The 20,848-nt window shown below is 38.5% G+C and overlaps 4 protein-coding genes across 7 annotated transcripts; 3 read left to right on the plus strand and 1 right to left on the minus strand.

The window, feature by feature from the left end:
- The first annotated feature begins 1,449 nt into the window (after positions 1–1,449).
- c20h16orf91 (chromosome 20 C16orf91 homolog) lies at positions 1,450–5,071 on the plus strand. 2 transcript variants are annotated; one of them, XM_037755400.1, is made up of 2 exons: positions 1,450–1,681; positions 4,198–5,071. In XM_037755400.1, exons 1-2 carry the CDS (start codon positions 1,596–1,598, stop codon positions 4,529–4,531), a joined length of 420 nt encoding a protein of 139 aa, XP_037611328.1. In that variant the 5' UTR covers positions 1,450–1,595; the 3' UTR covers positions 4,532–5,071. The 2 variants fall into 2 exon arrangements, with proteins under 2 accessions (XP_037611328.1, XP_037611329.1); XM_037755401.1 differs by having other exon boundaries at positions 1,451–1,681; positions 4,201–5,071.
- Positions 5,072–5,429: 358 nt separating this feature from the next.
- On the minus strand, positions 5,430–7,726 carry h3f3d (H3 histone, family 3D). The gene is made up of 4 exons (XM_037755403.1): positions 7,582–7,726; positions 6,683–6,817; positions 6,009–6,162; positions 5,430–5,904 (listed from the first exon to the last, which is right to left on the minus strand). Exons 2-4 carry the CDS (start codon positions 6,808–6,810, stop codon positions 5,776–5,778), a joined length of 411 nt encoding a protein of 136 aa, XP_037611331.1. The 5' UTR covers positions 6,811–6,817; positions 7,582–7,726; the 3' UTR covers positions 5,430–5,775.
- Positions 7,727–10,128: 2,402 nt separating this feature from the next.
- c20h8orf33 (chromosome 20 C8orf33 homolog) lies at positions 10,129–12,362 on the plus strand. The gene is made up of 5 exons (XM_037756034.1): positions 10,129–10,239; positions 10,778–11,214; positions 11,301–11,391; positions 11,477–11,623; positions 11,738–12,362. Exons 1-5 carry the CDS (start codon positions 10,212–10,214, stop codon positions 11,938–11,940), a joined length of 906 nt encoding a protein of 301 aa, XP_037611962.1. The 5' UTR covers positions 10,129–10,211; the 3' UTR covers positions 11,941–12,362.
- Positions 12,363–13,839: 1,477 nt separating this feature from the next.
- On the plus strand, positions 13,840–20,848 carry anks3 (ankyrin repeat and sterile alpha motif domain containing 3). Of its 3 annotated transcripts, none has more exons than XM_037756082.1 (16): positions 13,840–13,971; positions 15,963–16,175; positions 16,274–16,472; positions 16,757–16,878; positions 16,960–17,041; positions 17,709–17,826; positions 17,945–18,094; positions 18,236–18,361; positions 18,509–18,624; positions 18,718–18,882; positions 18,973–19,097; positions 19,183–19,324; positions 19,417–19,678; positions 19,761–19,832; positions 19,924–20,015; positions 20,103–20,848. In XM_037756082.1, exons 2-15 carry the CDS (start codon positions 16,009–16,011, stop codon positions 20,004–20,006), a joined length of 1,929 nt encoding a protein of 642 aa, XP_037612010.1. In that variant the 5' UTR covers positions 13,840–13,971; positions 15,963–16,008; the 3' UTR covers positions 20,007–20,015; positions 20,103–20,848. The 3 variants fall into 3 exon arrangements, with proteins under 3 accessions (XP_037612010.1, XP_037612011.1, XP_037612009.1); XM_037756083.1 differs by having other exon boundaries at positions 13,849–13,938; positions 19,924–20,017; positions 20,108–20,848; XM_037756081.1 differs by having other exon boundaries at positions 13,849–13,938.

Below are 20,848 nucleotides of genomic sequence, written 5' to 3' on the forward strand. Positions count from 1 at the left end.
TAGTTGCTCACGGACCAAGGTGCAAACACAGACATACAAAAACAGTCACAAACATAGAACATAACACAGTGAACAAAGTGCGATGGTGCAGCACAATAAAAAGTGGATGACAGGATGATTAACAGAGTTAAAGCAGTATAAAAGCAGGTCTTTAAAAGTGATATGTATAAAAACCCAATGACTCTCCAGTAGTTCTCCTTGTATAAATAACTAATAAATAGATAAATAGAAGTGTCAGTGCAAACCAAAATCACTTCACACATCAATGATCTCCTCATAGTTGTACTACAACACTTAGTTTGGAAAAATATGCTTTTGCATAATTTTGGTAAATTTTTTAATGGGAAAAATGTTCAATATCTTCAGTATTATACAGTGTAGTACCACCAAAATTACTTCACACATCAATGCTTTCCTCATGGTTTTACTACAACATTTAGTTTGGAAAAAATATTATTTTGCATAATTTTGGTGAATTTTTAATGGGAAAAATGTTCAATAACTTCAGTATTATGCAGTGTAGTACCACCAAAATCACTTCACACATCAATGGTCTCCTCCTGATTATACGTATTAAAGTAATTAAAACATTTTGGTGGTACTACACTGCATAATACTGAAGTTATTGAATATTTTTCTCTTTTCTGTGTTGCACTTTGTAGACGGTCGCTGACCTCTCGTCTCTCAGCCAGCTGCACATAGAAACCAACGTTATTAACATTCTATCAGATACAAACTGCACAAAGTTACGTTTATTCTGATAAGAAATGTTGTTATTGTTGTTATTCATGTAATATATTATTTTAAAGCTCTTTTTGTACTCTTTATGCTGGAACTATCCATGTGCACATCAGATCAATATGAAGTTAGTTATAAGGGCATTTGCAGTGGCATTCAGAATTTGCCCTATCATTAGAGGTCAAAGGTCATATCATGCATTTCCCAACACTAGGGACATAGACCTTTAAAAAAATCACCATGAGACTTGGTCCCTCCAAAGTGGCACGGCGACCACATTTTGGGGGTCTGGCTCATGGACTATATGTGTTATGTGTTGATTAATATGAGGTTGTAGCTCGTTGTCTACCTTACTACGGTTAGAAAGAGCTGTTGTTTGTGTTTTAACAACGTGTTGGTGATGAGTTATTGATCCAGGAAGTTTGAATCTGTCAATATCTATCCAACTTTACCAAAGTACAGTACATCTAGGGGGCTTCGTACATCAGCAATTAATACAAATTTCCTCTTAGGGGGTCTAGGGGAGCTCCATATAATAATAATAATAATAATAATAATAATAATAATAATAATAATAATAATAATAATGATAATAATAATTTAATATAGTAGTAATAATAATAATATTTTTGATGAAGCAGACTGAAATTGTGTGGAGTGATTTCAGACTTCCCTCTATAAATTATAGTGGAATAGTCCGGAACCCAGAGTTCAACAGCGGTAGTGCGGCACCGGAAATATTTGAAGGTTGCACAACAATGAGTTACATGACCTCAACAAGGTGCGTTTGATAAGTAAACCTTCAGTTTATTTGACTTTAGCCTGGGTGTGTCCTGAAAAATGACCAGTTGTTCGAGATGTCTACAATAGCAGGACGAGTTTTCACCGGTCTGACAAGAGCTGCTTTCAGTCGAACCGTTTATAAGGTTACACCTACCCTTGGGTGAGTATCATGTGTGTAAATCTGCTTTATTATAGGAACCACGTTGACTCTGTTATAGTGGTTCAATGAGAGGGTTTTAACTGTAGTGCATGGTCTATCCAACTCTGTGCACTACAGATAATAAGACATTTAAGCTGTGTTGTAACTGCAAGTATTTTCTTTTGCATTGTCACACACAAACAAATGGATCTTGGTTGCTCTGGGTGTCATAATCCATAATTAATTTGTAATTTAAAATCAATTGTATTAGAGTCACAAGCGTTGATGGCTGTTAACCAAAAGATTCTGACACCATAGATACAAATGATCTTCCTTTTTGTCCCCCCATTTGTCTTTAGATGGTTGAATGAATGAATGAATGAATGAAAGACTTTATTTAGAACATAAAAATAAATAAAAACAGATACAAAATAATATTAAACAAAACAAGAGTAATAGTGTCTGAAAAGGAGTAGGTAGAAGTAAAACTTATATTTCCATACCCCTTTCTCACTTCTCCTCTAATAACTCATATATTATAGAATGATCCAAGATTTATTTACATCCCAAATTAAATATATGAACAGCATCCCAAGTTTATTTACAACTTGGGATGCTGTTCATATATTTAATTTGGGATAAAATAAAGTTCTCTTTTAATGCAAATTTGTAGTGCTTTTAGTGTTTGTGAATTGTATTTTATCTCTATTTGTGTCTGTGTCTCGGCCAGGTCTCCATTGGAAAAGAGGTTCTTAATCTCAATGGGACTAAACTGGTTAAATAAAGGTTAAATAAATAAAGAAAAATAGGGTCACAAATGTTGATACTCAGTCTGTAGAGTACTGTGGTGGCAGTTTCTGTTAAAACAAGACACAAACCAACGTAACAACTTGTCTTTCAGTGAATTTAATAAAAAAGGCATACATTAATAACTAAAACATCTGCAGATGGACTGCAGATGGACTCACGAGCACAGCCACCTGTTGTGGACTGTGGCAAGTGAGCCCCGAATACAAAGAGTAGTCAGTATTTATACATTTAAAGCATAACACGAAGATAAGTGCAAAGAAGAAAAGAAGAGAATGATAGAAAGTGTATCAATGCGTCAGCACACAGCAGACAACAGAGACAAGACATAACAAGTATTTCAGCAATCTGTTGTTTGCAGTTACAGAGATCTAAAATGTCAGGTCACTGTCCTATGGTGACGAAGTTGAACATGTGAGGCCCTGAGATTATCTAAAGGTACAGTGTTAAACTGCAGATATGAAAATTGCCATTACAGTACTCACCTAAACTGTCACTATTTGAACAACCCTCCACCCTATTTGTGTCCTCCTATCCTTGGTGGATATACTACCACACTAGCTAAAAAATACAGCACAGTATTTGACTAAAATAAGTCTTTGTTTATTTGTTTATTTATTTATTTATTTATTTATTTTGCACAATTTAAGACTATACAAGATAACAAACAAAATAAATAAATTAATAATATGCAATGCAGGAAGAGGCAAAAAACCCACTGGGCTTATCTGAAGCCTCCACCTAGAGACAAGATTAATATAAAGAAATAATATGACTACATAATAGTGATAACAAACAATTAAGACAATATATATATATAATAACAACAATAACAATACAGTAAATAAATAAAAAATGTCGACAAGTTGCCACTACTTTGTAATAGCAAATCAAAATATGAATTCCCTTAACGTGTAATTCAGTGCACCAGGACCTGATATTGTCATCAGATGACACATTTTTTTTTAGTTGGTCTACTGATAGTGACTTTCTGTGTACTTATACACGTTTAAATTAAGATATATTACATCATGAGTTTTAACTGCTTCCAAGTCATCCTTAAAGTTATGATTGGATCATATAAGATAATCGTGGGAGCTGCCAGTGTCCTTTAGGATTTGTTTTTAATTCAATGTCAATGGAGCAGCTGCAGGATTTGTCTCATGATGGCATCGTCACTGTCTACATCCTGGTCAACTACAGGAGACACCGATAACAGATTTTGAGGCTGATACCTATATTGATATTTGAGAGTTTTAAAAAAAAATCTAATAACTATATCTTATATGCATAGATATTTTTGAGTAATGTTCTGTGTGACATTTCTCGCTCACCTCATACATACAGTATCTTTGCCTTTGCTGTGCTGTAACTTTTTTGTTACTTATAGGCCAGTTTCAAAATTAAAAGTAATGAATATTCAGAAAAACTGCCCCAATTAATGTTATGTTTTTACAGATTATATATTATTGTGTAAATAGCATTTTACTGTTGTAGTAGGTCATTTTAACTACTGTATATGTACACTGTTGGGTAGTTTAATCTATAACGATGCATCATGTTTCATAAATAAATGTTAGGTTTTGTATGTAAAATCTGTAAATCAAGTCTCCAAAAATGCAAATACTCAATTGAAGTACAAGTATGTCATAATTATACTTTAGTACAAACACAAGTTATTTTCCACTAAGTCAGTCGTAACTGATGTTTTTTTTGTTCTTCTTTGTCAGCAGACTGAACAGCGTGCGCCCTCTAGCTCTGAGCTCTCAGACGTCAGCCGAGTCCAAAGATAGTCAAAACGAGGTGGACAATACGCCCATCAAGTTCTCCACCAGTAAAGGCAGTCACCGAACCTGGAAAGTTGAACGCTCAATGGGGAGCCAGTTTCAGCGACCCTTGCGGAAAGTAATCCCCATCATCCTGATTTTCACCAGCTTCATGCTGTGGGTTGCATTTCGAAGCGAGACGGATTTTGATAAACAGCTGGAGAAGGAACTGTATGAGCGTTTCCCCGCCTTGCTTCCAGACGAAGAGGAGGAGGAAGCCCAAAATAAATCAAGTTAACAAATGTGGGACTTAAGATGTGTATATACAGTATATATTTCAGATTATATTTATTGTGAAATGTGTGGCTGTAGTATTTCCGGCTGCGGCACCGACTAATTGCTTGACAACACTGCAGGTGTAGCAGTGAAGCCGTCCAGTACTATGGAAACGTATGATTTATTTTTTTCTCAGCAAAAGATGTATAATCAATTGTTTTAAGACCATACATTGCCTTCTTTCAAGTTTCAGTTGAGTGGTCAGAACATTCAGATTAAAATGTGTTGATTTGAATCCACTGAACTTGGTTTTGTCTACCTTTTTATCAATGTACTTATTGTAATTACACCAATTATAAGGTAACTAATAGTTATTTTCTCAATTAATTGATTAGTTATTTGGTCTATAAAATGTCAAAATATTGATCAGTGTTTCCCAAAGCACAAGATGAAGTCCACAAATGTCTTCTGTATATACAAGTTCAGTTCAGTTTACCGTCAGGAGAAAAAAAATAAAAAATTAATTTTTGAAGGAGCTGGAATCAGAATTTTGACTTAAATTACTCAAACCAATTTAGCGATAAATATAGTTGCCAAGTACTATAATAGTTGTCAACTAATTGATTAATTGTTTCAGCTCTAAATCACAGTATTATTTCAATGTATACTTTACTCCTAACTACATTTTCTTTACAAGTTTCAATGCCATCTAACAAAGGGCGTGCTTGATTTGCCATAGTGATGTCATGACTTGCATTACAAGTGTTTGCTGCTTTTATCTCACCCTCTTTCTCTTTACAAGCCCCAACCTTATGGAAGTGAAATACTAAATTTAAAAACTTATGAATCCTTTTATCTATCCAAAGCATATGTATTCATATATCAATTCAGTCAAAAGAATAACGATTGAGGCCAAGAACTTGAGGTAGCGGAAAGTTTATTTACAGCACGACAAGAAATCCTATGACATGCACACACAGGATTAAAAGGGTACGGATTCTAAAATAGATTTGCAAACCTGAGAAAGGCAGTGGAATATTTTGTTTTTCAGCATTTTCAGATATGAAGCTCTATTCTACAGTGAATAGGACAGTCGAGGAGAAAGTGAAAGAGTGAAATGACAGTACAAAAAGAAAAACATGCCTGAATCTACAAATGACAAATTAAGATGGTACACATGCTGGTAATAGTTCCAAGATTTACAAAACAAAAACCCCAGTCAGTCCCACCCACCCCCCACTAAAAAGATAAAATCCAATGAATCATTTATGCACGCTCCCCTCTAATTCGCCTGGCCAGCTGAATGTCCTTGGGCATGATGGTAACCCTCTTTGCATGAATAGCGCACAGGTTGGTGTCCTCAAACAGACCAACCAAGTATGCCTCACTGGCTTCCTACATGGGCAGAAGAAAAGCAAAGTTACACATTGATCAAATGAGCGTGGAAAAAATTATACAAAGTGACAAAAAAGTGTAAAAAATATTAAATGCCATCTCACCTGAAGAGCACCAATAGCTGCACTCTGGAAACGCAGATCTGTCTTGAAATCTTGAGCGATTTCCCTCACAAGGCGCTGGAAAGGCAGCTTCCTGATGAGCAGCTCGGTGGACTTCTGGTAACGACGGATCTCACGCAGAGCAACAGTTCCAGGCCTACAAAAACAACAAGTGATGTGCTGCTGTCAGACTCCACAACCACAACACTGCTCCCAGTAGACCACATATACACTAAAAACTGACAATAACATGATATTTTCATGTAGAATTTCCTTCATTCTCGCTGTGCAATATCATTTTCAACTTGTGCAATTTTGTTAATAGTCTGTTTATTGTCAATACTGTATATACTGCTCCTATTTTTATACTTCCTTCTATTTAAATGGTTCATATTTTGTTACTTTGTTTAGCTTTTTTTTGTACTGTGTTACCTGATGCATCTTGTTTTTTGCACTATCCCCTTTGCTGCTGTACACTGCAAATTTCCCCACTGCAGGACTAATAAAGGAATATCTTATCTTATTAAGACCCCAAACCTCATGTTCATTGTATCATTGCAGTCAGTAGTAGTGCTATAATGTGTTGTCTCAGTCTTTATATAATTTGTAGCAAGACTGCAACCACAATAACACCACTACTAACACAGAAACATGAGCATGTATGAACATGTCTGTACCTGTATCTGTGGGGCTTCTTCACTCCGCCGGTGGATGGCGCGCTTTTCCTCGCAGCTTTGGTGGCCAGCTGCTTCCTGGGCGCCTTTCCTCCGGTGGATTTACGAGCGGTCTGCTTGGTACGAGCCATAATTCACCTGCAGGAATAGAAAAAAAAAAAACACAACAAAAGAGTGAGGTCAACAGCAAATTACATAAGCACTGTCCTCAATATTATAATCTGTACTGATCCAGTTTACAGCCCCAGCACTGTCACACTGTAGCAGCAACTTCACCATCGACACTAGTTTATGACCCACATCCTCATTAAACAACATTTCCTGATGTATATTTTCAGTATTACTGCAAACTATCACACGTTTTTGTTGGCGGGAATTTGTCACTGGACGCTTCTTATTATGCAGATCATACTAACAACCTCTGTAGACACACCGATGGCTTTGAATTAAACAAAACACATCTCATAAAGCCGCGCCACCATTAAGCTCCAGCACACAATCACGTCTTTGCTGTCGTTAGAGATATAAAGCTAGCTAAAATGGCGCCAGTTAGCTCCCACTAAAGCTAAACAACATCAATATGAAGACACAGGCAGCTATCTGAGCCAATTTAACATACCCATTCACGTGAAGTAAACCTTAAGTGTATGTTTAATACTTTTACTAACACGTGTTTCTTGATGAGTAAAGTGTTTACAGAGTATTTTTAAATAAAGCTAACCGTTAGCTTAGTCGCTATGGCGCGCTGTTTTGTTGTCAAGGGACTGACTGATTAACGTTAGCAACCGGATTAAAACGCTTCTTAACAGCCTGGAAACTAAAGTTCACCATGTAGTTGATGACTATTAAACACCTTAATGTAGATATAACACAACACTTAGTAGTTGACACTCTTACGTTACCTTGTATTGTTTATTTTCCGGTTGAAACAGTGAGTGTCTTCTTCTTCACGCGTCAGTCGTCTACATTGACTGGGGGAGGAGCTGGAGTCACTATTTATAGTCCGAGAGGAGTGACGTTTAATGTCCCGCCCCCCTGAGCTAACAGGATTGGTCCAAACTCAAATCCCTGACGGAATGTGATTGGAGGAGGGAAATAAGGAGGAGGAGCTAAAGAGGATCATTACATTTGAAGTAGATTGGAACAAGAAGGGCCTTTCTTTGGAGGTAGAGAATTGATTTCAAAATACTCCTGCTGGTTTATAAAGCACTAAATTGTTTAGGGACAAAATACATTTCTGATCTTCTGCTATGTTATGAACCATCCAGACCTCTCAGGTCATCTGGATCAGGTCTGCTTAGTGTCCCCAGAGTCAGAACTAAACATGCAGGAGAAGCAGCGTTCAGTTTTTATGCACCAAATATTTGGAACAAGCTCCCAGAAACCTGCAAGACCAACTCCAACTCTGAGTTCTTTTAAATCAAAGCTTCAAACTTTCCTGTTTGCTGCTGCCTTTTATTATAAGAGATAAGAGATAAGATATACTTTTATTGTCCCCGTGGGGAAATTTTTCCTGGACTCCGTCCAACTGCAGTTACAAGCACTAAATTAAAACAGCATCAACAACAATAATAAGCAATTCCACATCAGACAGGGAAACAGTTTCACAGAAACAGATGTTTCAACACATACACAGTCCATGTACATAATGGCACATACTATCACACACACTATCACACACACCATGGCAGGTATTGCACCGGTAGTGCACTGCACTAGGGGAAAGGGGGACAGTGTTGCCATAATAAACAACGGATATGCATGCAAAAATGATAACTTCAGCTTCAATAATGGATTGGGAAAAGCGTGGTCAATGGCAGGGGATGGTGGAAAGGGGATAAAATATAGTCAATATTAACAGGGGGTATTCTGTTTGGGATTTACATGCACAGCCTAGGTTTCTAGCCAGCTGTTTTGTGTCCATAAAACTACATTTTGCTATAATCTGAAAAGAAAACAAAGTATAACAAAAAGCCTAAACTCATCATAGACTTGTTTAACCAAAGGAAAGAAGTTTATTTCATTTCGGAAACCAACCAAGCACTGTACACCTAACACAGCATGTGCAAGCTGCATATAAGCAAACCTCCACTATTTCCACAAATGGTTGAGGAAAAAACACACGGCATTGTGTGAAAACCTGAGCTAGTACTGAGCATCACAAACAAATTGTATTGTAACTGTATTTGAATATTTTCAATTTGAAGATATATTCCTAAATCCCTACGAGAAAAACAAAAGATAAGTACCGTGGGGTCACATCACAAACAAATTCAACATCATGCCTCTACTGACAGAACCTGTATGGATCAATCTGTTGATATCACACATCGCTAGTGTCCCTTTAGCTCAGCATGTGTTCAGGCAACACCCCACACTGTGGTCAAACATTAGACAACAGACTTTAGGACACAACAGTCTGATCCTTTGTGCCTGTGTTGAAAGAGGAGGGTTCAACTGGAAGCTGATACAGAGAGCACCCACCCACCAACACCCTGGTGACAAATTCTGCTTGTTTCATTGTAATTCATAAGATTGCTCTTTCCTGTTATTCTGAAGACATCTTTATTAGCATACTGTACATTGTCAGATTTTTTATGATTGCAAATCTGGTTTACTGTTGTCATCTTTATATTGCTTAGACCTGTTTTTATACAGTCATATCTTCACATATTATCTTGTACCTCACCTTTGTTTTTTGATTTTGTTTTCAGGCTGTAAAAGATGGAAAACTAGCTTATTTTCATCCATGGTGACCTTCATCCATATTTACCCATTTTCCATGTCTTCGTTTATTTTTCATTTAAAAACAACAACATAAAATCAGTCTGCAAAGTCTGTGTGTGTATCTTTTTAGTTTGTAGTGATTAAAACTAGGGATGCACCGATACTGGACCGGATATCGGGCTGATACTGACTCAAATAGCTGGATTGGATATCGGTGACAATAGGGCCAATCTATTCAATTAAATTCTATGTTTATAAACTATATACATTAAATACTGGGATTTTAATTCTTGATTAAGTTTTGACCAATTGCATTAAAAAAGTTTACACTTGAATTATAATTTCAGTTAATTTTGAGGATGTTTTACCAAGTTGTCAATGCCTATTATTTTTAATACAATTCAGTAAATGTATTTCTATATATTTATTTATTTGTTACATTTTGTTTTATAAAGTTAAGTAAATAATGTTTAAGTCAAACCTGGTGTTTCTTGACACATAAAAGAATGATCCCAGTCTCTTCCACACAGTGAGGCATACAGATTATTAATTAAACACTGGTATCAGATCAGTTCTCATAATCAACCCTAATTAAAACATTGTTTTTTTGTCATTAAAACATAGTTTTTGTCCATCCTCTCTCTCTCAACTAACTGGGTCACGAGATCACTACCAAGCGGAACGACAAGCGTTGTGGAGATGTTTCCAGACGGACTTATTCTCAGGTGACACCGGAAGGTGAGTTACTGAACACACAACATGATTTCACCGAAATGAAAATAGAAGCATTTTTACAAGAATCAGCATGGCCGAGGAAAGGCTTATGTTTATAGGTACATTATATCTTAATTACAGATCTTACTCAGCATAAGCTAAATGCATTGATTATCCAGCTGCATGAACATGTGTGGTCTATTATAGATTAAGCATCTGAGCAACAAAATGTGGATTTAAATCGTTTGATTCGGTTTGTCAGAATATATTATTTAGCTTATTATATTTATGTTTTTATTGATGTTGGATTATGTTATACATTTGTAGGTATCTGTTACAATTTAATTTAAATAGGTTATTAATGCAACTTAAAATCAGTGCCCCCAGAAGTAAGTTATCCTAATGTGTGTTTTTATGTTCATTCAACAGATATTATAGGTCGCATTTGAGGAACAAAATGTGGATTAAAATCGTTTGATTCGGTTTGTCTGAATATATTATTTAGCTTATTATATTTATGTTTTCATTGATTTTGGATTTTGTTATACATTTGTGTGTATCTGTTACAATTTCATTTCAATTTTGAGGTAATTAATGCAACTTAAAATCAGTGCCCCCAGAAGTATCCTAATGTGTGTTTTTATGTTCATTCAACAGATATTGAACCAAAGTCAACCAGCTCCGCTCCAGAGCAGCCCCTCTGGACTTGCAGTGACAACACCTTCACATTTAACTTTAACCCTCCAGCACTTCAGGAGAAAACATCTCCACCAGACAGCGAGACCGAACCAGCAGCGAGCCGGATATCCTGCACAGGACAAGGCACCTCTTTTGCCTTCAACTTTCAGATTCCTCCTGCTCCACCTGTGGAAGACATGGAGACGACAGAGACCCCAGACACTTCCTCTCCGGGCGGCCAACAAAGTGTCCAAGAGGAAAAGCCTTCTCCCTCTCCAGCTGAGCCGTCAGTGCAATTAAAAGCAAAGAAGAAGAAGAAGAAGAAATCTGGAAAGAAAAACCCCTCAGATAGCACAGAGGCACCGCAGACGGCAAGTTCAGCCGAGGGGAGTCAAGGAGGCGAGGATGCAGAGCTGGTCAGTATGAAATGATGACCTTAAAAGTAATTTTAATGGTGGGTTCCAGTTGATTTGATGTCTGAATGTGACTGTGTGTGTTTCAGAGTGCAGAGGATCAGCTGAACAGACAGCTGGACTGGTGCATCGAGCAGCTGGAAGTTGGAATGAAGACCCAGAAGGGTACACCGAAACAGAGTATGACGTTTAACCTTCCACATCATCAAATGTTTAGCATATCTAGATACAGCACGCATGTTAATATGATATTTTCTCCCCGCAGAGGAGGAAGCCTCACGTGCCCTGAAAACTCTCCAAAGCTCCAAAGCTCCTCTGGCAAAGAAGAGGCAGGTGATGAGAGCCATGAATGGTGATTACAGGAAGAAAATGGAGGAGGAGAAGAGCAAGCAGTACAAACTCATTAAGAGCGGTGAGTGGAATTGTAGCAGTGATTTAAACATTAAAAATTACTCATGAACTATGAAAGGTCTTTTTAAGTTTAGGCCAAGCGCTGTTAAATGACAGATTTCTCCGATCCCAACAGAAATTGCATCATCGCAGGTCAAAGTTGTGCCAAATTCTCCAAAGAAGTCTGTTTTCCACCGGAAGGCTGAGGTCAAAACCCAGACAGCAGCCACAGAGGAGAACCTGCAACAGGATACAGACCTGAAAGCACAGACGCAGGAGGAGACGTCCGCTTTTGTCTTCACTCCATCAAAGGAGGAGTTTCGCTTCAATTTTCTCTGATTTGTACGCTGAAGACACGTTTCACCGCATGTTATGTTGGACTGTGGGCTGTATTGGAGAAAAACAATCACTTATAATCACATATTCAAAATCTTTAATTGCTGATCGCTTGTACCATATATCTAAATAAAGATTTTGTATTTTTGTTCGCATTGTATATTTTAGATTTGTGTGTAAAATCTTTACACATCTAAAAGTTTTCCCCATCTGCATGTGTTTTTTGGGGTGAGGGTCAAAGAGGTTATAAAAGTTTGCTTGGTAATTATTTCTGTTAATTATGACCTGCTTTATATTCATTATGCTTTTATATCAGTCAGAACCTTTAAAGGTGTAGTTAGTAAGTGGCAGTCAGAATACTAAAATATCTATCGATAATGTTCCCCAAATACATCTGCTAGTTGAGGAAATAAAATGTTTTTTTTTGTAAACAGTGTCACTTCATCATAGTATTACAGTACCATACATTGTACCATACTCAAAATTAAGCTATGTTTATTTCTGACCCTTCTTTACAAGACTGTAGCTGAGCAGTCCAGCCAAAGTGTGATTTTTCATTATCACATACAGTAGTTTCATTTGAAGGTTTTTTTTTAGAGGCATGAGGAGGTGAAAGTGTCCAGTATTTCAAGTATCCATATCATTTTCTAAATGTTTAAATCTGTAAAATAAATGTGTAATAGATTTCCATTGTATTTCCTATCTCTGATTTACTGACCCCTCAGATTTTTAGGGATCCCTTGAGGGGTTTTAACCCCCAGGTTGGGAACCAGTGAAGACTAAATGTATATATATATATATATATATATATATATATATATATATATATATATATATATATATATATATATACAGCTCTGGAAAAAATTAAGAGACCACTTCAAAATTATCAGTTTCTCTGGTGTTACTATTTATTGGTATGTGTTTGAGTAAAATGAACATTTTTGTTTTATTCTATAAACTACTGACAACATTTCTCCCAAATTTCAAATAAAAATATTGTCATTTAGATAATTTATTTGCAGAAAATGACAACTGGTCAAAATAACAAAAAAGATGCAGTGTAGGAAGAGTTCAGAAATCAATATTTGGTGGAATAACCTTGATTTACAATCACAGCTTTCATGCGTCTTGGCATGCTCTCCACCAGTCTTTCACATTGCTGTTGGGTGACTCAACAATCAAGGTTATTCCACCAAATATTGATTTCTGAACTCTTCCTAAGTTAAAACATTAGTATTGTGTTGTTTAAACAATAATATGAACTTGTTTTCTTTGCATTATTCGAGATCTGAAAACACTGCATCTTTTTTGTTATTTTGACTAGTTGTCATTTTCTGCAAATAAATGCTCTAAATGACAATGTTTTTATTTGAAATTTGGGAGAAATGTTGTCAGTAGTTTATAGAATAAAACAAACATTTGAATTTTACTCAAACACATACCAATAAATAGTAAAACCAGAGAAACTGATAATTTTGAAGTGGTCTCTTAATTTTTTCCAGAGCTGTATATAAATATTTATATATATAATAAATATATATATAATATATATAAATATATATAATAATTATATATATATAATTATAATATATGTATATATATAAATATATATTATAATTATATATATATATAATAATTATAATATATGTATATATATAATAATTATATATATATATAATTATAATATATGTATATATAAATATATATTATTATATATATATATATATAATAATTATAATATATGTATATATATAATAATTATATATATATATTATATATACATATATATAATATATATATATATTAAATATATATATATAGACAGTAACATCAAAGAGTGATAAACGTGTTTTTGTAACGTTACCTTTACCAAACCGGAAAGGGCGGGGGATGGTTCAACACGGACACAATTAAGTGTGACACACAAAACAAAAAAAGTTTCACCCGCTGAGAAAACAAACTAACTCTAAACTTTAACTCTACCTTTACCTGCTCACTGTAAGTCTTTCACTCTACCTTTACCTGCTCACTGTAAGTCTTTCACTCTTGACACTCCGCTATATTGTGACATATCGGTTGGTTTAACGTATTGTTTGGTTGAATGTAGTTGTATCGTAGTTTACACGGTGTGTGTGTGTGTTAGAGAGAAGTTCAGACCGGGCTAACGTTAGCTCATGAAGCTAACACCGAGCTAGCTGTGAAGCTGTAGCTAGTGAAGGTAGTGAGGAGAGAGAAGAGCACTGAGGATGAACATAATGTACCATTTAGCACGGGAGGATTAAAGAAGACACGGGGTAAAGTTTTGGAAGACTGTACCGGGGAAATATGAAACAAGTTGTTGCTCTTATTCCCATAAAGGAAAACTGGTGTTACATCGAAATCTGTCACCATCGAAATCTGTGACCGCAGAGAGCAAGCACAGATTATGTCTTTTATTGCTATAATCCTATGTATTTATTTGGTTCTTATTGTTACTTGTCCCTCCAACTGCCCAGTGCCTTTAATATGTTTCCTTTGACTTAAGTAATTATTGGTTGTCTGTTGTATGCATGGATGTATGGACTGGGAATGCTACAAATGAACTGCCCCCTTGAGGATAAATAAAGTTGTCTGAACTGAACAACACATGAAGTCACCACCTGTGTAATAAATGAGGCAAATACGTGAGAAAACACACAAAACTATGTAAATAAATTGTTAAAAAACACATCTGTAAAAGATATATTCCTAAAAGAAAAGCAAAAGATAAGTACAGTGAGGTTACAGAAATGGTGACTTCATGTGTTGCTTGCTCTACCTCCTTAGGATTTCTCATGTGATCTCTTAAAGTATGGTGCTCACCGAGGTCAAATCCATTTCTGAAAAGGGGAACAGTGTTGCCATAATAAACAACGGATATGCATGCAAAAATTATAACTTCAGCTTCAATAATGGATTGGGAAAAGCGTGGTCAATGGCAGGGGATGGTGGAAAGGGGATAAAATATAGTCAATATTAACAGGGGATATTCTGTTTGGGATTTACATGCACACCCTAAGTTTCTAGCCAGCTGTTTTGTGTCCATAAAACTACATTTTGCTATAGTCTGAAAAGAAAACAAAGTATAACAAAAAGCCTAAACTCATCAGACATAAACCAACCAAGCACTGTACACCTGACACAGCATGTGCAAGCTGCATATAAGCAAACCTCCACTATTTCCACAAATGGTTGAGGGAAAAAACACACGGCATTGTGTGAAAACCTGAGTTAGTACTGAGCATCACAAACAAATTGTATTGTAACTGTATTTGAATATTTTCAATTTGAAGATATATTCCTAAATCCCTAAGAGAAAAACAAAAGATAAGTACCGTGGGGTCACATTTTCTGACCAGAAATGGTGACTTCATGTGTTGCTGGCTCTCTGCGGTCACAGATTCCCATGGTAACAGATTTCAGTGTAACACCAGCAAACTTTATACCTATTGCCTTGACAACACACGTCTATAAACTGATGGTTAATGAGATAATAATGCACTTCTTGGAGAAAAGAGGTATTGTGGCTACGTAACAAAGATTTAGGAGAAGGGGACCTATGGATCCAGTGTGGTCTTGAGGATGAGATAAGAAATGTTCAAAACAAATAAAGAGACAGTGGCAGTTTTTTAATGTTGACAAAGCATGACATGTCATGGAGAGAGGGGGGGATTATCAATTGGATTATGGACTTTTAAGTGGAAGAACTATTCAGGTTAAAATAGGGTTAGAACTATCAAATAAAAACGTAGAAAATAGAACACCTCAGGGGATTCCTACTGTATTTTTTAATTATGATTAATGGTGTATTTGTAAATTTGCCAACGGATATGGGTTGATCAGTTTGCAAGATGACAGGGCTTTGTGGAAAAGATGGCGAAATGGATAAAACATTTAGTTATGAAAATACAAGATGGGATTAATCAAGTTGAAATGTGGGGGATGAAATGGGGATTCATATTCTTCACAAATTAAACCTTTTATCTTCAACTTTGGTTGCTCAGTCTCTGGTTTCAGGTGCGTGGAGGTGACGAGTGAAGAGGTAAAAAAATGTCTGAGCTAAGTGACGAAGCCAGTGAGTCGGAGCAACTGGGTGCCAGCCTGTCCCTGTGGCTGGGCGACTCCCTGGTGCGGCCCGAGGAGCTGGACGTCCCTCTGGACCTCCACACTGCCTGCTCCATCGGCCAGTACGACGTGGTGGCAGAGTGCATCAAAAAGTATGTGTCTAAATAATAATAATAATAGTATCACCAGATGTGTTTGTTTCATCCACAGCATTTTTCTGTGTGTATTGATCACTACGTTGTCTTTTCAGACGTGAGGTGGACCTGAATGGCAAGAACATCGGAGGATGGACCCCACTGATGTATGCATCTTATATCGGCCATGACAACATTGCAAATCTCCTGCTGGAGGCAGGTGTGAATGTAAATGCTACTACGGCCAAAGGATTAACCCCCTTGATGCTGGCAGCGAGCTGTGGGAATGAAAGTATCGCATACTTTCTGCTTCAGGTACAACATGACTCTGTCAGACAGTAAGAAGTCAGATGAGGTCAGATCTGGGTAACTGAGTGTATAGATCACAGAATAGGCGTTATTTTTAAAATTTCTTCGTTCTAGTAGAAGCAGCTATGTTTTGTATTATCTGAAGACTTTTAATGCTTAAAAACATTATTAGTATAAAACAAATTCACAAGATGAAGTTTCAGCATTAGCAATCTTCAACATTGGTTGGATTGTTTGAACACTTTTGTTATTCAGAGTATGAAAGGCTTTTTCTTTTCCTTACCCAAAAGCAAGGCGCTGAGTTGGAGCTGAAGGACTCTCGAGGCTGGACCGCTCTGTTCCACTGCACGAGCACAGGCCACCAGCAGATGGTCAGGTTCCTGCTGGATAACAATGCTGACGCCAACGTCAAGTGAGTGTCTCCATTCGTCCACAAATGAATGCAACGCTCCATTCAGAAAGAGTGTTTCATGACTTTTTCTTTCCTCTACAGGGAGCCAGGGTCTGGTTTCACTACCCTGATGGAGGCTGCTGCTTCTGGACATGAAATCATTGTTCAGTACCTGCTTGATCATGTGAGTAGCGATGTGATGGTTAGTGCATTTTCCCACCGGTTAATAAACTTGTGACATTGGTGTGACCGATTACACCGGACATTTTACAAGAATAGTTTGGCGCGCAACATATGTAGAGGGCTTACTTTGATCTTTAACATCGGGGGGCTGTGCGTTTAGCCTCTCCGGTCCAGGGTTCACTGTTATTGCCTCATTAACGTTATGGTTCCCTTATAGCATTGGGTTTAAATCCAAAGTATTGCCAAATAGGCGCTTTTGCTTTTCGCTTTGACACCAAATTCTCCGCCATCGTCTTGTCTGTCAACTCTCTCTCATCCCATGTGTGTGAAATTCTGACTCCTGCTACTCTGTGCTGAGCCTCCGTACGGAGCAGACACTTTCACTTTCAGATTGTAGCGTCCGTCATCCGACTATGTATTAATAACACACCACTGATATGCCAAAATTAACTAAATGGGTTTTATTTCTATAAAAAAAAGCAAAACGATGGTGGGGGCGGTGGTTAGGTAATATAATCGGTGTGTGCCCGACCACCGTGTAACACTGGTAACACCGACTACCGCCGCAAGCCTACATGTGAGTAGGTTAAATGTGCACACCACTGAGGATGGGTGAAGAAGATAATACCTTATGATCCTGACATCTGCTTTGTTTAACAAATTTACAGAAAGTCAAAATAGATGACCGCAACGCTAAAGGAGAGACTGCTCGTGCCCTAGCGATGATGTATAGCTACACCAAGATCGTCAGCCTCATTGACTCGCGTTCCCCGAGGACCAAACCGGGTACTTGTTGAAACTTCTCGTTGCTTATTTTACAAAAATACATTGCTATCCTTTCAATGTCTTTTATTTTCCGATTGATTTTGATGGTTGATTTTCTGCATGTGTTCCAACTCGTCAGGACATTTTGAAGACCTGAGCTCCTCCGAGGACTCGGACAGCGCGCCCCCACGGATAAGGCCGAGTCGAAACCGAGCTAAAGGCGTTAGCATCCATGATGGGCCGCAGGCCATTGCCAAGTTCCGAGTAGGAGGCACCAGCAAACTGTCTGGTAGTGTACCTGTCACATGTTAAGAGTAAAGTGGCTCTAGTTGTTCAATCAAATTACACAAAGGTTTCTAAAAAAGAAAATACAATTAGTCAACTATAGTTGTGAGAAGGGAGAAGTTTAACACTGCTTTTCTCCTCACAGAGCCTCCTGCAGCGCCGCCAGGCTTCATGACGTTCCGGGATATCGGCGAAAAGAGCGAGGGCATTCGCTACCGTGACGTGACCTCGCCCATCAACGAGCTGGACGGCCAGAGCAATAGCAGCAGAGGTGAGAGGAGGCGCGCGATTACAAGTGTTTTGTGACATCTTTGGAAGAAATGCGCCACAAGAAAATACGGCAATGTAATATCAGTAATGTCCTCAGCTACGCTGGGTGTCTGCCAAAGCAATACAATATTTTGTGATGCCGCCACAGATGACAGTCCGTTCTTTGAAAACGACATGCCCACCATGAGGAGCAGCAGCAGCAGCAGCGAAGGCCTGCCTCAGGTGATCAGCCTCAACTGGGAGGGCTCAGTGGAGAGCAACGAGGTGAATACAAGAGCACAGCAATCCCGCTGATTTGGAGTCAACGCAAGATTTTATTTAGATATCTCTGTGACCCGGTGTCCCTCTCTCCACCAGGACTCTGACCAGTGCAAAAAGAGCAGCTCTCGCAGAGTAAATAAGAGCCATCACGCAAAAGGCAAGAGTCGCCACGGAAGCAACAATGCAGCTCACTCCAGCGGTACAGGGAACAGTGGGATACTCTCACAAGTTGGTCTACCACCCTCCTACTCTGGTCCAAAGGCATGTCTATGTTTCTCACTTTCTGATGTGTCAGTAATATGACCAGTTTATTCAGGACTGTCTTTGGTCTAAAATCTTCTATTCCTGTAGGATCTGGCCGAGTTCTTGGAACAAATTGGCTTCTCTAAGTATCTCCCCGTACTCGAAGAGCAAGACATTGACCTGCGGATATTTCTCACCCTGACTGAAAATGATCTCAAAGAAATAGGGATCACGTAAGAGAGACTCCTTCACGTTCACGCCAGCACATACAGTGTTTTGTTTTCTCATGAAACGCTGAATCCGTTTTTTGCTCTCCAGATTGTTTGGACCCAAGCGCAAGATGACCTCGGGCATCGCAAGGTGGCACAGCAGCGCTCGACCCCCCAGCGACGCTCTGGAGCAGGCTTACGCCGACCAGCTTGAAGCTGAGATGCAGGAGATGGCCATTCAGCTACACAAAGTACAAGCAACAAAGCAAACACTCACTGGAACTGCCAAACAAATATGTCACATCTCTGAACCTTTTTACTAACTAACTTTCTCCCTATGCAGCACTGTGAGGAGGCGGAGGGCCTGCAGAGCCAGGTGTCTCAGGAGAAGGAGCTGCGTACCGTGATGGAGGGGTGTCTGATGGAGGACAAGATGGCGTGGAGGAGGGTACACGCCGAGCTGGTGGAGAACCACCGGCTGGCTCAGGAGATGAGCGCCACGCTGGCTAAGTCCAGAACCTGTAGCGCTGAACTGCTCTCCTGTTTCAATACTGATGGGAATACTGGCGTGGAAGATGAAACAAAAGGTGACAACGGTGTTAAAGGTGAGTTGAGGTGTCCTGCGCTGGATAACACCTTTTATATTTTGCGATTAAAATAATAAAATGATTTTACTTCCTGTTGCAGCCGAGGAGGGCCTGACTCGCTCCGGTGTTGCAGAGCTACTAAAGAAGCTGGATTCCTATGAAGAAGAACTGGGTGAGATGGTGTAACGCTCAGTGATTCATGCGGTTTTGTGTCGTCACTCGGTGGTGTGTAATGATGTTGTCTGCTTGTTTCATCATTACAGCGGGGACCCTGCAAACTGTGCTTCAGAGTCTGAGGCGACTGAGTGCCCCCGAAAAAGTCTCCGATAGCTGGGAACGGCCTTAACCTTTTAAAAGGTGAGCATTTAGAACAAACTCTCATTGGATGAACACAACAAGTGCTGAGAAAACAAGAGAAAATAACTTTGGTTTCTCGTCTTTGAATAGGCTTTTAGCCAATATTTGACGGAGGGTGATGTAACCACCCTGAACTATCTCACTGAAATGAGAGAAGGCCAAAGACAAGGCCTGCCCTGCTAGACTGGAGCGCCTCGGGGATACGGATCAGCTGACCTGCTGTTCCTCCGGGAGTGGCCGATGGACCAGAGCTCGCCAGACGTGGACAAGGCCAAGGAGTGACGGCAGCTACTGCAGGAGAAATGACAAACAGGCAGGAAGGGTACCTGACCTTCACACGCTTGCGCTGGTTTATACTGGACTCCAGTAGTTGGAGAGGAGGAGGGACTGATCGCCGATCAGAGGCTGTGATACTGTGAACTGTTTCTAAAAAAACTGTACTCTCTTCTTATATGAAATGTGGTTTAAATGATGTTCAAGCCACAGGCCGAAGAGGTACATTTCTTAAAAGTAGTCGAAGTCCAAAGACGTTCTGCGGAGTTATACGTTATTTGAATGAAATCTTATTTGTGTGCTGTTGTTTGAAAATAGCGTCCTGCTGAATGCAATTTTTAAGAGAAATGTGTATCATTTACAGCAATACATTATGTTACACCAGATTTCTCAGTGGTGCAATGAAGTGGTTAGTATATCATTCAGGTCCACTGTGTAGCTTCCCAAATGTGATCTGACTTACCCGGAAATTCTCCCTAATCTTGCCAGATAGTCTTGGTTGTATTTGGACCTGAATTAAAACGTTGTTGCCTGAAAGTTGAGGGGTGGACACTTCAA

Source organism: Sebastes umbrosus, chromosome 20 (assembly GCF_015220745.1).
Source record: "Sebastes umbrosus isolate fSebUmb1 chromosome 20, fSebUmb1.pri, whole genome shotgun sequence".
In the NCBI taxonomy this organism is placed as follows: domain Eukaryota; kingdom Metazoa; phylum Chordata; class Actinopteri; order Perciformes; family Sebastidae; genus Sebastes; species Sebastes umbrosus.